The sequence below is a fragment of the Nelumbo nucifera genome, chromosome 2 (genome assembly GCF_055504915.1).
Source record: "Nelumbo nucifera cultivar China Antique chromosome 2, China Antique-T2T, whole genome shotgun sequence".
Taxonomy (NCBI): Eukaryota; Viridiplantae; Streptophyta; class Magnoliopsida; order Proteales; family Nelumbonaceae; genus Nelumbo; species Nelumbo nucifera.
Window position 1 is genome coordinate 109,912,403 of NC_142650.1, and position 16,490 is coordinate 109,928,892.

Sequence of the window (16,490 nt, forward strand, 5' to 3'; positions counted from 1 at the left end):
TTTTTTTTGAGAAAACGGTGCTGCATTGGCATACCGTTTTCTTAGAAAATGTTTTTCGTTTTTTTTTTTTTCCATTTGGGACCATGCATTTTTGAATGCCATGTCAGAACACTATTGCTAGCAACAGTAGAATAAACGAGAACATAAAAAATGGCGTTTTCTCATACCACACCTTTCCCTATTTTCGAGGCATGGTCCGAGATAGGGGTGTCAATTGACCTGTTTTGGTTTAGATCTAATCCGATCCAAACCTTATCAAATCGGATTTAAACGGTCAATTATAATTATTGGATTGGGCCAATCTAAAATAAATTGGTGCATATTCTTATTGGTTTGAATTAGACCTAAACCAAATTTCCAATAATCCGATCATGAGGCCAAACCCTTGTCCAATTTGAAATCAATTAAAATTGAAAACAGCATAAAATCACTTTTATGAAAGTACTTTTACGAAAACATTTTTATAAAAGTACTCTTATGAAAAGTATTTTTATAAAAGCGTTTCTATAAAAATACTTTTACACGAAAACACTTTTACAAAAAAAAGTTTTACGGAAGTACTTTTATAAAAGCACTTTTATAGAAATACTTTATAAAAGCACTTTTATGGAGGCACTTTAGAAAATCACTTTTACATAAGTACTTTTATGAAACACTTCTATGAAAGTACTTTTATAAAAGTATTTTTACGAAATCACTTTTATAAAAGTACTTTACAAAAGCAATTCTACAAAAGTACTTTTACAAGTCTGGAAGTACTTTTTGAAAAGTGCTTTTATAAAAGTACTTTTACAAAAGCACTTTTCGAAGTACTTTTATAAAAAGACTTCTACAAAAGTACTTCTATAAAAACACTTCTTTGAAAGCACTTTTATGAAAGTACGTTTTTAAAAGTACTTTTTTCAAAACCACCTACAAAAGTACTTTTACAAGTCTGCTTTTTTGAAAAGTGTTGTTACAAAAGTGATTTTATAAAAATACTTTTACAAAAACATTTTTCCGAAGTACTTTCAATAAAGTGCTTTTGTAAAAGCACTTTTATGAAAATATTTTTATCAAAGTACTTTTACAAATGTGCTTTTTCAATGCTAAAAGTGTTTTTATATAATTTTTGATATTTCATTCGGTTTGGATTGGATCCTTTCTAATCCATTTACATTTTGATGGATTGGATTGGATTTGGTTTGTATTGAATTTGGACAGAATTGGATCCAGTCCACTCATAAGTGGACTCACATTGGACTGAATCGGGTTGGACCAAATCTGTCCAATTGACACCAGAGGTAATGCTTTTTTTTTCAGAGCATCGCTCCCCAAACACCTACTTAATAGTTTGGAATATCATACTCAGACATGTAATTCAACATTATACCGTAATCTGAGGCCATTCTATATTGGGCCCTAATCCACTTTACTGTCTACATGTTGCTCTTGAGGACCCAAAATTCTTTATTTGGATCATTATTTCTTGTATATTGAATCTTGAATCTAGGCTTAGAGTTGGGCCCAAACCATAAGATGTTGCAATGAGTCTACCTACTAACATAGGATTTCCTTTAGACGCAAAGATTCAACCACATCAAATGAAACAGATGCCCACCAGACACTCTGTGGAGGAAAATCATCCTTTTCCATTAACAATGGAGTTGGGTATCCAAAGCATCTCACTTTCTCACTTTTATTGGACATTTGGAGCTCTGGACTTAAAAAATGAGAATTAGGTCAGCCTGTGGGCTAGTAGATGTTGTTGGTACCAGCCCAAAGATGGTTAGGCTAGACATGGATGCCCATTTTCATGGAAAACCATGGTCAGATACTATTCGGTCTCTATTTTACCTCAAATCATGACCGAGGCTGAACATATATGTTGGACCCGAGATCTCAGGTTAGCCCAACGATTATAGGCAATTGATTTAGGGCCTGTTTGGCGCATCTTTTTGAGAAGATCTTATGGTAGCTTTGACATGTAAAAGATGCATTGAGCTTTTGCATAAAGATCTGAGTAACCCGAAGCACGTTTGGCAGATGTATGTCATTCCGTACATCTTTCCGTGTCTTTCCACATGAGAATAAAATGTGAAAGACATGAAAAATTTCATTTGAAGCTTTCCAAAATCAGCCTAAAGTGAGCTTTTCGCGTTTTTTCAACTTGTAAATAATTGAAAGACTGCACGGAAAAACGCACCAAACGGTCCCTTACTAATTAAAAATAACATGGATCTGTTGGACCCGATATCTCAGGCTAGCCCAATAACTGATTCTAGCGCAGGCCCAGCGATCTCTTTTCTGCCCCAGCCGGGCTGTACGTGTGAACGTGTGATGTACATTCCGGTCCGGACCATCAACCCTTTTACCATCCTAATCCTGGATGTGTATAATGACATAAAAGGTCTTGTGCGTCGTATTTCACACGTCCGGACATGCATTTGAGAGAAAAGGGCACTTACGTACTTTCAATTAAAAAGCGAGGTCACTGATTCAACTCAGATTTCGCTAATACATATATTCCTCTGTTGAGTTTTAGGGTTTCTTCTGCAGCTGAAGCTTTGGAACTTTAGGGTTTAGGTTTCTAAAGTGCTGCTGCAACAATGGTGGTGAAGGGAGACAAAGGAAGAAAGGAGGAGGTCGTCACTAGGGAGTACACCATCAACCTCCACAAACGCATACATGGATGGTAATGGGGATTTTCTTTCTTTCTTTCTTTCTTTCTTTCTTTCTTTCTTTCTTTCTTTCGTAAATGGCTTAGATCTACCTCTTTGATTCAGAAACTTCTGCAAATTTATTCTGTTCATATTTGTATAATCCCATTCTGTTTCCCAGTTGTTACGAATCTGTTATTCGTTGATGTTGATTAATGTCTTTTAGAACTTCGGAAGTTTGGTTGCATTGATGATCCAAGTACCTAACTGTGTTTTTCTGTTAGGATGTTAATATTTGCTAATCTTAATCTGCTCAACAACACATGTACCAACTGTATCGTCCCGTTCAACCTGCAACTCTTCTAGATAATGTCTACATTTTTGAGGAAGCTGTGAAACTATAGGATAATTCTTCTTGTTTGGTTATTATAAATGAGGATTGGTTGTAATTGTTACTTGTATATTTGTTTCCATTCAGCCGGCCTAATTTGTTGAAGAATAGAAGTTGCCGTTTATTGAATGAAATTGGGATGAACAAGAATATTGTGTGATAGCTTCTACATTTTTCCATTGGTTTTACCCGTATCCTGGTGCCAATGGGCTTCCTTAGTGTTTGGTTTGCTTCGGCTGATCTGTATTTCGAGGCCATTCTGTCGATATTTAGTTTGTAAGTTCAAAAAAGATAGTTTTTAGTTATCTTGTTACCTCCTTTTTTTAGCTTTTTTTTATGAACGTCAAACTGTTCCATTTGATTTTGATTGAATTGGCTAAGTGTTATATATGTACTGCAAATCACACTATATTATTGTTTATCCCAACCCGGGCCAATTATGAAATCTTTTGTTCTTTTTGTTGAACTAGATCCTTTTTCATCGGAATCCCGTGTCTCTATCCATGCAACACTGGTACTAAAATTGCACGTATTTTTTTTTTTTGCTGCAAAGTGGGAATTAATTCATTAAAAGATGCAAAATTATTGACAATTGATAATTTGTTAAAATTGCACATGTTTAGTGTTATGCAAAGAATTAGTGATTCATTTGATTGACAATTATCTATCCCAATATTGTCAATTGCTGAGATATGCAGGCTGACAAAGGTGGTCAGAATCCTGCGTCCTGCCATGGGGCTGTTTCAGAAGGCCCCAAGTTTCTAAATTTCTATCCACCAATCCAATCAGCCTATCCTTTCCATGATGTTTTGATTATCGTCCAAATATAAAAGTTTCCTTAACATGACAGAATGTTGACCTTCTCATTGCATATGCTTATGACAGATTGCAACTGCTCTGTTTCTTTCAGAATAAATCAGTTCTATCAGAACTCTTGTGGTATAAAAACACAGTTTTCCAAGCATCGGACCTAAATTTCATTTGCATCTCCCAGGCTGGAAATTTTAGTCTGCATTATTTGTTATTTATGGGCTGTGTTTGTAAGCTGGTTTGTATGTTAGGTATTTTTTTTGCATCCCTGCCTCTGCATCTGCATGGATTTAGAGGGGGTGTAGTTGGTTGTGCTTGGGCAGGGTCCTTGGTCTTAATCAAGTTCAATAAATTTTGAGCTGACTGTTGATTGTTGATTCAGAATACCTATCTGTCTCATTCTAAGGTTCTTCAAAAAAAAACGTGATACCTGATACCTGTACTAGGGTGCCACATTGTGTCAGATATTTTAATTTTTAATGTAATTTTCAGAATATCAACCAGCCCTTTTCACCTTGCCATAACTGGGTAAAATAGCAGAACATTATAGATTCCCGTATGTAATTTTATGTTCTAAGGTGATGTGTCTCTTGATGGCAAGGGCAACATGTCTGGATGAGCAGAAACTAAAAACTAGTGAAACACCTATAGGATTCCCTGTCTGGTTTGGTCGGTGACTTGGTGTTTGATTCATGGTTCTGATAAAGCAAGATATTGTTCCAGACAATGTTCAAACTATTGATACTCTCAATATACATTTCTTTTGAATATTGAGAGTTTATTTTGATTGATACTCTTTTTTTTTTTCTAATTTTTTGGGTATTTTACTGGGCATGTCACATAAATTATTAAAATTTGAAATAGTTAAAATTATTTTAATTCCTCTTATTTGGTGTATTGGTGCTTCTGAAAACTGATATGTATTGGTCAATATGCATTAATATGCACCAATGCTTTTTAATCTCTTGGTTCCAGAACCATACCTTTTTTAATTTGAAATGACGATGCTTTTTTTAAGCAGACAATTCTAAAGAGGCTGCTATTTTCTGTAGTTCAATTTTTTGAACCATGAGATGATGTGATTATTGAATCATTGAATGTGTGTATGTGTATTTTAATTATTTATTTTTGAGGGTAAACTCAAACTCGTTATTGAGCAGAAAGATAATGGTTGGAGCTATTGTGGTGTTTTAGACGCACCATATAACTTTTATGGCATGCTTACATTAGCCAGCCATGTTTCGTTCAGTAAGCTGTAAAAGTTGTGTTCTATTCTACTGGTTATGATTGATCAGAAAGACTATGGAACAAGCACAACAGCATATACAATATAATGCTCATTTCAGTTGCTGCATGGTGATTAACCAGATGAAACCCAAAAACAACTATAAACTGAAATACACCCTTAGATTAGATGATAATTGTTGATTTGTGTGTGAATCATGATTGCTGATGGTGTATTAATTTCTGTTTGCAGCACTTTCAAGAAGATGGCTCCTAGAGCCATAAAGGAAATCAGGAAGTTTGCACAGAAGGCAATGGGGACAACAGATGTTAGAGTGGATGTGAAGCTCAACAAGCATATCTGGAGCCGTGGGATCCGAAGTGTGCCAAGGAGAGTCCGGGTGCGCATTGCTCGAAAGAGGAATGATGAGGAAGATGCCAAGGAGGAGCTCTACTCATTGGTGACAGTTGCAGAGGTCCCACCTGAGGGTTTGAAAGGATTGAGTACCAAGGTCATTGAAGAAGCAGATTGAACTTGCCAACGATCTAGGCTTTAGTTAAAGTTTAATTTTTTGTCCTGCTTTTGTTCAGTTTACAGACTTCAAGTTTTGGTCCTGAGTTTGGTAGGGAATTTTCTGCCTCCACAGTGGATGATGTATTTCGGAGTACTATTTAATCTATTTCGTTAGTATTTTTTAATCTTGATTATTGTTTCATCTGTATCAGTGGTACATTTGAGGTTTCAATAGAGTGCAAGAAAAAGCTTCTAACCAGGAGTTGGTTGTCATCATCCATGTAATACAAAGCCTAAATGTACCCAACAAAAAATAGAATTTTCCTTGCAAGTGAGAGTTGAGACATTGTGGTCTTTTGAAGCATTATCTGATATCTATGAATGAAGTACGACGAACTAGTGCCTGAGTGCCTCCGAAGTATGAAATATCTTGGTCCTGCAAATGCTTAAGAGACATGTAGCACTCATCCATTGGGATTTTCTTATTTTCAACTCTGTTCAGTGGCGTTAGTTGCCACAAGAGCATTACAAAGGTTCCGTTTAACAAATTATTATTGTGTGATTGCCATATCCAACCTATTTGGACTTTAGAGTTCAAAGTTCCTTCACCTACAATATCCGGATCCTGTGTGATGATGATAAGAGACTAGATCAGTGCTTGTTTTCAAAATTGCCACATCAGCCAAAACAAAAACACGCTTTCTTACCTTGTTTCTGTTGTGAGAATTGAAAGTAGGATGGTTTTGTTTCCATAAACAAACCATGCATTTGAACCATCATAATTATGTCTTCTAAAACAAAAACAAATACTCTTCAAACATTTGAAAACAAAATCTCATACATAGCCCACAACACTTTTCTATATTTTTGTTTTGAGAAACATTCTGTTTTCAAATTAGATGCTTTTGTTTTTGGATTTGGTACCAAGAAAAACAATGTATATGTTTGGCATCGAAACTATAGATACAACACTGTTTTCTCAGAAACAGTGCTGCTGATGTGTGGGTTGGAATCACTGTTTTCTGAGAAAATGGTGTCTTTTTTGTTTGAAAACGTTGCTGCTAGGTAGGACATTTCCTGGAGCAACAATAATGTTTTCTGTTTGGTACCAATGCTCCAGGACACGTTTTCAGCACCGGTACCTATTATGCAGTTCCATGTCATGTCTCTGTCACTGCCACCTCATGCCCCTCTTGGCAGCAGTGAGCTGCAGCTCCAGGAAACAGAAAATTTGGTGTGGCTTGGAACACTGTTTTTTATGGAAAAATGGTTTCAAACAACAGGTTTTTCTTGGAGTACCGTTTTTTTCGACGTAACACTAATGTATTGCCATTTTCTAAAACAATGGCATCGATGTCAAATAGGTGCAATATAATCTGTTTTCAAATCAGATGACTTCCATTTGTTTTGGAACTGGTAACAAAAAAAACCATTCACCTTGAGAAGGCCGTCTAAATATAAGGGGTTAGGATTCTATGGTTAGAGGGTTAGAGAATTAGCAAGTCTCACTGTTTAATGAAATCTTCAGGTCAACGGAATACAAATACAAATGTAAAAGTTATGCACAAAATATATTTGTATTTGCACTCTTTAGAAACTGAGCTATGTATTCATTTTCATTTGATTGGATTGAATGAAAATTTAGGGGTGCAAGTCGGGCTAGGCCGGGTTTTAGCTCAACCCAAGCCCAAGCTTGAGGTCAAGTCTGAACCATCCAACCTGACCCAGTTTGCACTAAAATTTGATACACTCCGTTTGGCTCGGCCTGGGCTGGGCTTGGGTCGTTTAATCAGATCACACTATATTTTTTTTATAAGTACGTGTATACATACATTCATATAATCAGTCTGGGCTTGGGTTAGGATACCGGTCTCTGACAAGGTTCAGGCTACCTAAGGGCTAGACTTGACCTCAGCCTGAAAATATTAATAAACCCAAACTTTTGGTCTCAGGCTTAGCTCAAGCACCCAAAGTTCAAGTCTAATCCATGTAAAATTGTGAATTGGGCCCGCCCAAATTGCACTTCTAGAAGATTTCAACCCCTAAAGTTGAGCACTGTAAATTCAAAATCAAGGGTGATTTTCAAATTATATCAATTAAGTAGAAACTAGAAAAATAGATCATTCGTCATGAGTTCAACACTCTAGGAAAAGCCTCAAGCAATGGTATAAAGGTTTTACAGAAGGGAGTGAAATTCCCCTTTTTTTTCCAGGTTTTAGTAGCAGAATTTAACTTTTTGCTCGGTGCTGATAGAAGTTACTTAAGAAAGACCATTTTTGTTATTCTTGATGTAAGAAAATTTCAGGTCCATTTCGTTTGCAGTTAGAATTGGAATCAGAATCCTTTAGAATCAGAATTGAAATTCTATTCTCATAATTTGTTTGGTTCAGACAGGAATTGAAATGGAAATTGGAATCTGTTGGAATGGAATTTCATTCTCAAGAGAGGGGAGGGAATGACCATTCCCTCAAATGGGAGAATGCCATTCCACCAGGAATAGGAATGGGATTCCAATTCTGCCCAACCAAAACAGTTGGAATCGGCATTCTAATTCCGATTCCAGACCCCCCTATTCCCTCAAACCAAACGAGACCTTCTATACTTCATTTTCTTGAATGCAAATTAGATTCCAATTTGCAAGAGTATTAGGGCTTGGGCTAAGCATTTGATAAAATTGAAATGGATCCAATCCAATGCTGTGTAAATACTTCAATTTAGGCAACTGACTTACCCCCTTAGGGCATGCTTTTATTTTTTTCAAAGGAAAATGATGAACAAGCAGTTATTTCTGTAAAGTGGGTAAAAGGAAGTGGAAGATCGTCTTCATCTTAATCTTTTTTTTTTTCAGAACGATACTATATTGTTTTCTCCAATATCTTGTGGATCCTTTTTATGACTCTAGAATTGCACTTTCCTAAGGAATTTTAATCCTTTCTGAATTGGTTAAAAGTAGATCCTAACTCTCCATAAAAATTTGATTAAAGGTTGATATTTCATACAAAACCAAAAGTCCAAATGAAGCACTAGAGATGGCAAAGCTCATATCTACAAAATTTTCCCAACAAGCAAATGATAAGCCAGCATTACGCTTAAAGATGCACTACTAATCTTTGAGGTTCTTTTAACAGGGGCAGAATTTGAAACTTTGGCTGATTCCCATTACAGGTTCTATTTGAACCAAACAACAGGAATCCGATACCGATTCCTGACTGAATCAAACAAATGCCACGAATAGGTGTTTCCGATTCTGATTCCGATTCTGGTTCTGTCCGTGAACAAAACGCACCCTCAATTTTCTCTAGGTAATTTTTTTGACAACTTACCTAAAATAGTGTTCTCCCAGGTGGGTAACTAAAGTAAAGCTGTCAAAATTAATGATACAAAAATGGGAAAAGTACTCTGCAGCTCACTGCAGAATTCTGAATTACAGATCCTCATGGTCTACTAGTAGCCATCCCTTATAAACCACATCCTGCCCGTGGATTTGGCACCAAAATCCACAGTCAAGATTCATCCCTCTGTGCGGTGGAGTTAAAATTTCTGAATTAGGCTGATCAGTCATTCTCCCTACAAAAATTCCCATTAAACAAGCTTTTAAAAACTAAAAAAAATCTTTCCCTCTTGACACTGACCCAAACTGTACGGTCACATTAGGCTCAGGAATTCTGAGGGGAACAGAACTGATTTTGTATGTAAAACGTTGCATTTATAATCCTTCCAAAGTGAGCCTTAGGAATTCTGAGGGGAACAGAACTCAAATTACCCCAAAGATCTAAGACAGATTATATAAATACACTTCCCCTCAATATAACAAAAAAAAAAAAAGAATTTACCTAAAAAAATTTAACAGAATAAAAAAAACATGGATAAATACACTTCCCTCAATATCACTTGAGAAACATTTAGCAAGTGAATTTATCGAAATAAATAATTTACCACAAAATAAATAACCCTATTAGAGTGATTACATTAGTTTATATGTAGTCCTAACAGATCATAAAATCGAGTTTCCACTTGTCTTGCCCATCCATGTTTTGTTTGTCTCCATGTTCCATATTTGTTAGGAAATCTGTGCATTGGTTTCGTTCCCTGTAAATAGTTGAAACCCCATACTTTGATTTGAATGGTCGTTGTTATTCTCCATGTATAACCACTTACTAGTGTCCATCCATATCTTCTGTAAGATCTTGATCTTTCCTTTTACATTTTTCTGTCCCCTTTGATCCATACATTGTTGAGGTGATCGTCCTTAGTGGGTCAATATTCCTTCTTTACTCAAATTACTCTTCAGTTGTCGTCATTTCTGTGATGTCGGCGCTGGTTCTTTCTTAGTAGTCTTCCTTTTCCTTTCCCCCCGGCTCCTGCTATGCTCCCTAGTCCCTACTCCCTAACAGCCTATTGTCGCTCTATCTCTGCTTTTTGCTTGATGTATCCAAGTTGATTTTTGACTTCATTTCTTCATGGATTTTGTCATTGTTTTCCTTTTGCTCCTTCTTCTCTGTTATAATTATATTGTTTGGTTTGATTGGTGTCTTTTTTGCTACCCTTATTGCTTTTGCTTTTTAAGGTCTGCATTGTAATTAATTTCTTTCTTTTATTTTATAAGATAGGTCTCAATCGTGCATTGGGAACATCTCCTGTAATTGTGAATTATTATTTATGGTAAGATGATCTCAATACACAGAATTGGGATGTGGTGTGAGCTTAGTGTGAGGAGTAAATCCCAATTTTTTTCATAAGAGCATGTCTCCTTCGTTGCCTTTTCTTTTTAGATTTAACACCATATTTGATTGTTGACAAATAGAGATGGCATTCATTATTCTCTTTTCTACATGGATCTATGTTCATCCTCTTGTTAATATTTTTTCCTTTGCCAGCATTTCTCTTATGGTAAGTTTGGCTGCTAAGAAACGCATGGGAAGAGAAGCATCTTTGAAGAATATTTTCTTTTTCTTACATTTGTTTCAAAGGAAGCCTCAGGAAAGGAAGAGAAAATAATGAGTTGTGAGTTCTCAAAAATCAATGGGTGGGGTCGATGAGAAAGGAAAAATGCGATAAAATATTGTTGAGAGGGACCTACCAGACTTCGTCTCCTTCCTTCCAGCCGGCCAACGATAACATCTCCGGCACCGTCTCCGGCATTTTCGTCATAAGGTAAGTTTTGATCTGGCATTCTCTCGTCATTTCAGTTCATTTCTATACCATTTTTGACTTGTTCCATTGGATGGGTTCCCCTCCAAATCTCATCACCAGTTCGTTCACCAGAGCTCAGATCTGGCATTTGTTTGTTCCAGATCTGCACATCAATATGAATATGAACTCAAATCTGGCATTTGTTCATTCACCGGACATTAACACGAACCCAAATCTGATGTTCAAACCATTTTTTTGTTCTATTGATCTCAGATCTATTGTTGTTTTTTGATATTTTTTATTTTTTTTCTTTAGGTCGTTTTTTTTGTTCTATTGATCTCAGATCTACTATTTTTTTGTTGATATTTTTTATTTTTTTTGCTTGGTTGTCTCAAACCATTTTTTTGTTCTATTGATTTCAGATCTATTGTTTTTTTGTTATATATATTTCAGATCTACTATGTATTTTGGATCTGTGAAGTCACATTCTTTTCCATGTTCAGTGCTTCACCGCCCCTACTGAAATTATAGACTCAGTACCCTTCTTCTCCACTGCCTCATTTGAACCCTTGAATTTCAACCCCTTTTTCTTATAAACTCTTATATATTTGTTTGTTGGACCAGCCCCGATCAGGCCTTCTTTCAGTCTAAATTTACAAATTTCCTTCTCCTACCCAAGTTGCAAAGGGTTTCTTTCTATTTATTTTTTCTTTGTTCTATCTATTTTTGTAATTTTCTTTGTTTCATGCTCCGTGTTTCACATATATTCCACAAATTGTTTTCTGCATTGCATGCAACAAGCAAGGTAGAAAAAAGAGTCTACAAACTGTGTAAGTATGTTGAACCTGCAAGAACAAGTAAAATGAAATTTGAACTTTTTGTCTCATCTGCACATATTGATGTTGTTCTGTTTAATGTTAAAATTGATCAACCAAAGTAGATTTATCATTCCTTTCCATAGTGTGATAATTTAAATGGAACTATTGCTTATAGATCACATTCACTATCAAAAACAAATATACAAACAAACTAAATATAAAAGAAAGCAAGTTAATTTATAAGAAGTAAAGAATGTTTACAAAAATTGTCAACCTAGATTTATGGAAAACTAATATAAGACCATAGGCTTTCATCCTTTCACAATAGTCAAACTAGGTTCTAGTTCAAGCCAAACCAAATCCACCCACCTGAAGTTCTGAGCAACTTGGTCCTGGTCAATCCATGACTAGAAAAATGTTTTTCTTTTAAGCCATTTTAGCCATCAACAAGTAGCACCTAAATATTTGAGTACCACATAAAGTGGTGAGAGAGAGAGAGAGAGAGAGAGAGTAGGCCAGATGAGCCATAGTACCCATTGAATCTTCAAATTATATTTTTTACTGCTATTATCTCAAATACATTGTGTGACAGTTGAATATTGTTAATTTCCCCCCGTTGTTTGATTAAACTGCTATCTCATTCAAAACATAAATACAAAGCAAGGCTAGATAATTTATTCTATATAAACATAGATGGACAATGAGATGTTGATTGCGTTTGCTGGAGTTGCAATTAGTGGAATTGCAGTTGCATTGACCCTTGTACAAGAATGGTTGGACTATGTTGATAGTGAACATTCTGTCAATCGAGACTTACAAAGACAAGATCTATTGGATCGGTTGTATAAGGGACGACAAGTTGATTGTTACAACCAGCTAAGAATGGGGAAGGAATCCTTCTACAGGTTGTGTAAAATTCTACGGGAGACCAGACGACTCCATGATACACTGAGAACTAGTGTAGAAGAACAAGTTACTAGATTCCTGCACATTTTAACACATAATGTTAGGAATAGGACTATGGGATTTCATTTCAGTAGATCTGGAGAGACTGTTAGCCGCCACTTCAACTCCGTGTTAGATGCAGTTTTGAGTTTAGAAGATAGATACCTAATCCAACCAAGTAGTCTTGACACACCACCAGAGATTAGAAACTGACATGACTTTTAGCCATACTTTCAGGTAAGGAAAGTGTCAATATTACATATGTCAATTATCTATGTTGATTTAGGTAGTGAATCACATAGTACAATCAATATGCTTTGCTTGGTAGGATTGTGTTGGGGCAATTGACGGGACACACATACCTGTGAAGGTTCCACTAGCAGATGTAGCTAGATTTCGCAGTCGTGAGTCCTATCCAACACAAAATATCCTTGCTGCATGTTCTTTCAACTTGCTTTTCACCTATGCATTACCTGGATGGGAGGGTGCTGCATCAGACTCCCGCATGTTAAGTAGTGCAATGGCAAGGGAACACCAACTACATGTTCCACAAGGTGCTAATACATATCCATATAGGTCATATCAGGTGTAAATGTGGAATTTGGTACCTAACCATTTTCTCGTATGTTAAAATAGGTAAATATTACTTGGTGAATGCTGGGTTTGCTCTAAAGTCTGGCTTCTTAACACCATATCGGAGCACAAGATATCATTTGAAGGAATGGGGTGCATATCAACCTGAGAACCCTAAAGAGTTATTCAACCTCCGTCATGCTTCACTACGAAATGCAGTTGAGCGAATTTTTGGGGTTCTCAAGAAGTGGTTTCCACTATTGGTTTCTGAGCAGCATTACCCATTCAAAACACAAGTCAAGTTTGTCTCTGCATGTTGCATATTACATAATCATGTCATGGGTGTGGATCCGTATGACCGAATCATGTCTAAATACGATCACGATGCTGCTGAAGGTGCAGAGATTGATGCAGATGACAGAGAAGTGGTAGATGATGTGGTTGATGATATTCAAGTATTTCAACCATCTCAACACATTAGTAGAAATGAGTCTGTCAGAGAAGGACACCGTCTTAGAGAGGAGATAGCAAATCAAATGTGGGCAGACTATTGGTTGGCTCAGTCTAGGCATCGACATTAAACTTCTTTGATTAATCTTCACATGTATTTCTATGTTTGACTTCACAATGTACATGTACTCCTTATTTAACTATTTGCATTTTTAATTAGCTTTTCTTTGACTGGTTTATGTTAAGAACACAACTATCTTGTGTTGGACATTATTGTTTTTAGTTGTACCATGTGTGTGTGTGTTTTATTATGGATGATTGGAATGATGGAACTTGGTGTAAATTTGGTTAATACTGGTTGAAATACTGATATGAACTAGTTGGGGTGGCATGCTAGATGTATGAATTTTATTATGTTCACTGTGTAACTTGACTTATTGTTGCTTGGTTAGAGTTAGACATGGATACTCAGTCCAACGAAACCGATAGTAGATCTAATAAGGTGAACATGAGCTGGACAAGTGAGATGGATAACACACTGATTGAAACTATGGTGGAGCAAGTCACCCTTGGACACAAGGTTGACAAGAGCTTTAAGGCTCCGGCATATACTACAGCTGCAAGAGCCATAAGTCTGAAATATGAAGTGGAGTGCACACAGAACCACATTAGGAATTGAATGAAGACAATAAAGAAGAATTTCTCCACGATAACGAACATCACCAATTCTAGTGGTTTTTCCTGGAATGACATGACTAAAACCATCGATGCAGAGCCCCGAGTGTGAAATGAATACATCCAGGTAAACTTCAATATGATATTCATCCTAAATATTACAATACACAAGTAAGATATGAACTTGTAGCAATTGATCCATTACAGTTGGACAGGGACACCCAAAAGCAAAGCAATTTAGGAGAAAATCCATCAACAACTATGACCAAATCGTTATAGTATGTGGAAATAATCAAGTAACTAGTGTTGGTGCATTCACTACTAGGGAACTAAGCAGGTGTGAGGCAGCATCAGTGAATGAAACCACTAGCATGCTGACAATGCAGGATCCTGTATTTGATGAGGTTGAAGGAGACAATGTTGGTGACTCAACTCTTCAGGCTTGGCCACCTGAGGAGGGTAGCTCAGCTGAGTGGAGAGGTCTTGGGAAGAGAAAGTCGTATGCAGCTGCATTTGCTAAAGAAGTACATGAGATTGCATCTAGCATTAAGTCATTGGCTTCTGCAGTTGAGAAGGGAATCGGGTTGCTGAAGAAGGAAAAGCTTTATGATGATGTGCTAAGCTTATCAATTATCTGATTGAGTCTGAAAATCAAGCAATAGCATTTTATGCCTTGGCTCCGGAATTGAGGAAGGCATGGTTAGATTTGAAGTTGGGCCCACTTAACTGAAGTTTCTTTGGTAACACCCTTTTTTGGAGACACTAATGAATATGGTTCACTAACACCCCACTTTTTTGTTATGCTTTATGGGTTGTTTCTTGGCTACGTATTTATGTTTTGTAAAACTTGAACATTACTTAGATTGACATATGACTCAAACATGTCTTGACTGGCTTTGTCTTGACCAGTCGATAGAAACAATCCTTTTTTGTGGAAGACTTGAACATTACCCAAGTGGATGATTAAATGAAGATACTGATGGTTCATGAATGATGGTTGAATATTTAGTTTGAACATGTGTTAATCTATTTGTTAAATACAGGTCTTCACTCAATATATGGGATTCACAAGTTCCCATGGGAATGTTGATTTGGCATAATTGGGTTGATGAATTTATACAGGGTTTTCCAACTTAAGATGAATGTATATTCTAACTCTTTGATTGACAGTTTTTAACTCAATATATGGGATTTAGAGGTTCCCATGTAGATAATTGGTTTTGTTGAATTGATGACATTAAACAGGTTTATTACTTGAGTTTATAAACTTAAATAGGTTGCTCAACTATTTGATTGAATGATTACTCAAATAGGTTTTCGTCATTGAAATTAGTATGGATGGATCTCTTGAAATCAGTACAAATGGAACTTAAATATGTTTTATTTCATATTGGATTTGGTGGTTGATTTATTTGCAAGTTCAATTATAAGTTAATAATATAGGGTTTGATGGAATATGTGCTTACGTGGTTATAGGTCTAAAATGGCAAAATATTATGTTGTGTTCAAAGGGCGCCAACTAGGAATTTACTTCACATGGGTAGAGTGCAATGCCCAAGTACACAAATTTAGCGGAGCAACTTTTTGTTCATATATCACATATGAAGAGGCCATATATCATTTGCACTGATACCAACGTAATATGCACCCACCACCCAAACAACCTACAATTGGTAACACCTCTAGGACCTACGTAGAGGATATTGGCATGGAGGTGGAGGCGTTGAAAGAACCCCATTCCCAATCTAGTCATTTTTGTTTTGATAGTCAGTTTGGTGGTTATGACAGTTTTATATTTGCTTAAATGATGCCATAGGTATTTGCTTGCTTTGAAATGATCTTAGGAGTTAATTTTGATAGTATGGGTATGCTGTATTAAAAATACACATGTTTTTAATATATCCATGTCAACTTGCCACGTGGCAAGACACAAACAATATTAGGCCATGTCATCCTGTAAATAGGATAGGGCTGTGTTGTGGAATTGGATTTCATTTTTGCTTAAATCAAACATCCTGCAAAATTTTCACATCAACCAAACACTGGAAAGAAAATTCTATGGGATAATAGGTCTCAGCAAACAAACACAGCCACCCTAATTGAGAAAATAAAATTTTCCTTTCTCACCCCATCTCTTCTTGGCAACCAAACGGGCCATTAAGCTATGCTTGATCTTTAGGCTCAGTTTTTGTTGCAGTGTGAATTTTCTTTTGCACTGGCATAAATGCAAAAGAGTGCAAATCCTGCTTTTGGTTCAGATTGACCTTGTTTTTTTCTTTGTTGTTTAAGTTCTGTTTGGGAAGAATATAAATACAAAT

General features: G+C 36.2%; 2 protein-coding genes across 10 annotated transcripts; both read left to right on the forward strand.

Moving 5' to 3' along the window:
* The first annotated feature begins 2,497 nt into the window (after positions 1-2,497).
* On the forward strand, positions 2,498-5,837 carry LOC104613016 (large ribosomal subunit protein eL31). Its single transcript, XM_010280700.3, has 2 exons — positions 2,498-2,674; positions 5,318-5,837. The coding sequence occupies exons 1-2, from the start codon at positions 2,589-2,591 to the stop codon at positions 5,595-5,597; spliced, it is 366 nt and encodes a 121-aa protein (XP_010279002.1). The 5' UTR covers positions 2,498-2,588; the 3' UTR covers positions 5,598-5,837.
* Positions 5,838-9,459: 3,622 nt separating this feature from the next.
* On the forward strand, positions 9,460-16,272 carry LOC104613038 (uncharacterized). 9 transcript variants are annotated; one of them, XM_088896966.1, is made up of 4 exons: positions 9,578-10,240; positions 10,456-10,732; positions 12,803-13,028; positions 13,111-13,767. In XM_088896966.1, exons 3-4 carry the CDS (start codon positions 12,980-12,982, stop codon positions 13,626-13,628), a joined length of 567 nt encoding a protein of 188 aa, XP_088753092.1. In that variant the 5' UTR covers positions 9,578-10,240; positions 10,456-10,732; positions 12,803-12,979; the 3' UTR covers positions 13,629-13,767. The 9 variants fall into 9 exon arrangements, 4 of the variants coding, with proteins under 4 accessions (XP_088753092.1, XP_088753093.1, XP_088753091.1 ...); XM_088896967.1 differs by having other exon boundaries at positions 9,578-9,757; XM_088896965.1 differs by having other exon boundaries at positions 9,578-10,732; positions 12,845-13,028.
* Positions 16,273-16,490: the final 218 nt, after the last annotated feature.

What these genes read in the sequence shown, in the direction of transcription:
- LOC104613038 (XM_088896965.1), top strand. Translation starts at nt 12,980, where the DNA reads ATGTTAAGTAGTGCAATGGCAAGGGAACACCAACTACATGTTCCACAA. An exon ending in CCAACTACATGTTCCACAAG is followed by an intron (nt 13,029 to 13,110) that starts GTGCTAATACAT and finishes ATGTTAAAATAG; the next exon opens with GTAAATATTACTTGGTGAAT.
- LOC104613016 (XM_010280700.3), top strand. Translation starts at nt 2,589, where the DNA reads ATGGTGGTGAAGGGAGACAAAGGAAGAAAGGAGGAGGTCGTCACTAGG. An exon ending in CACAAACGCATACATGGATG is followed by an intron (nt 2,675 to 5,317) that starts GTAATGGGGATT and finishes TTCTGTTTGCAG; the next exon opens with CACTTTCAAGAAGATGGCTC.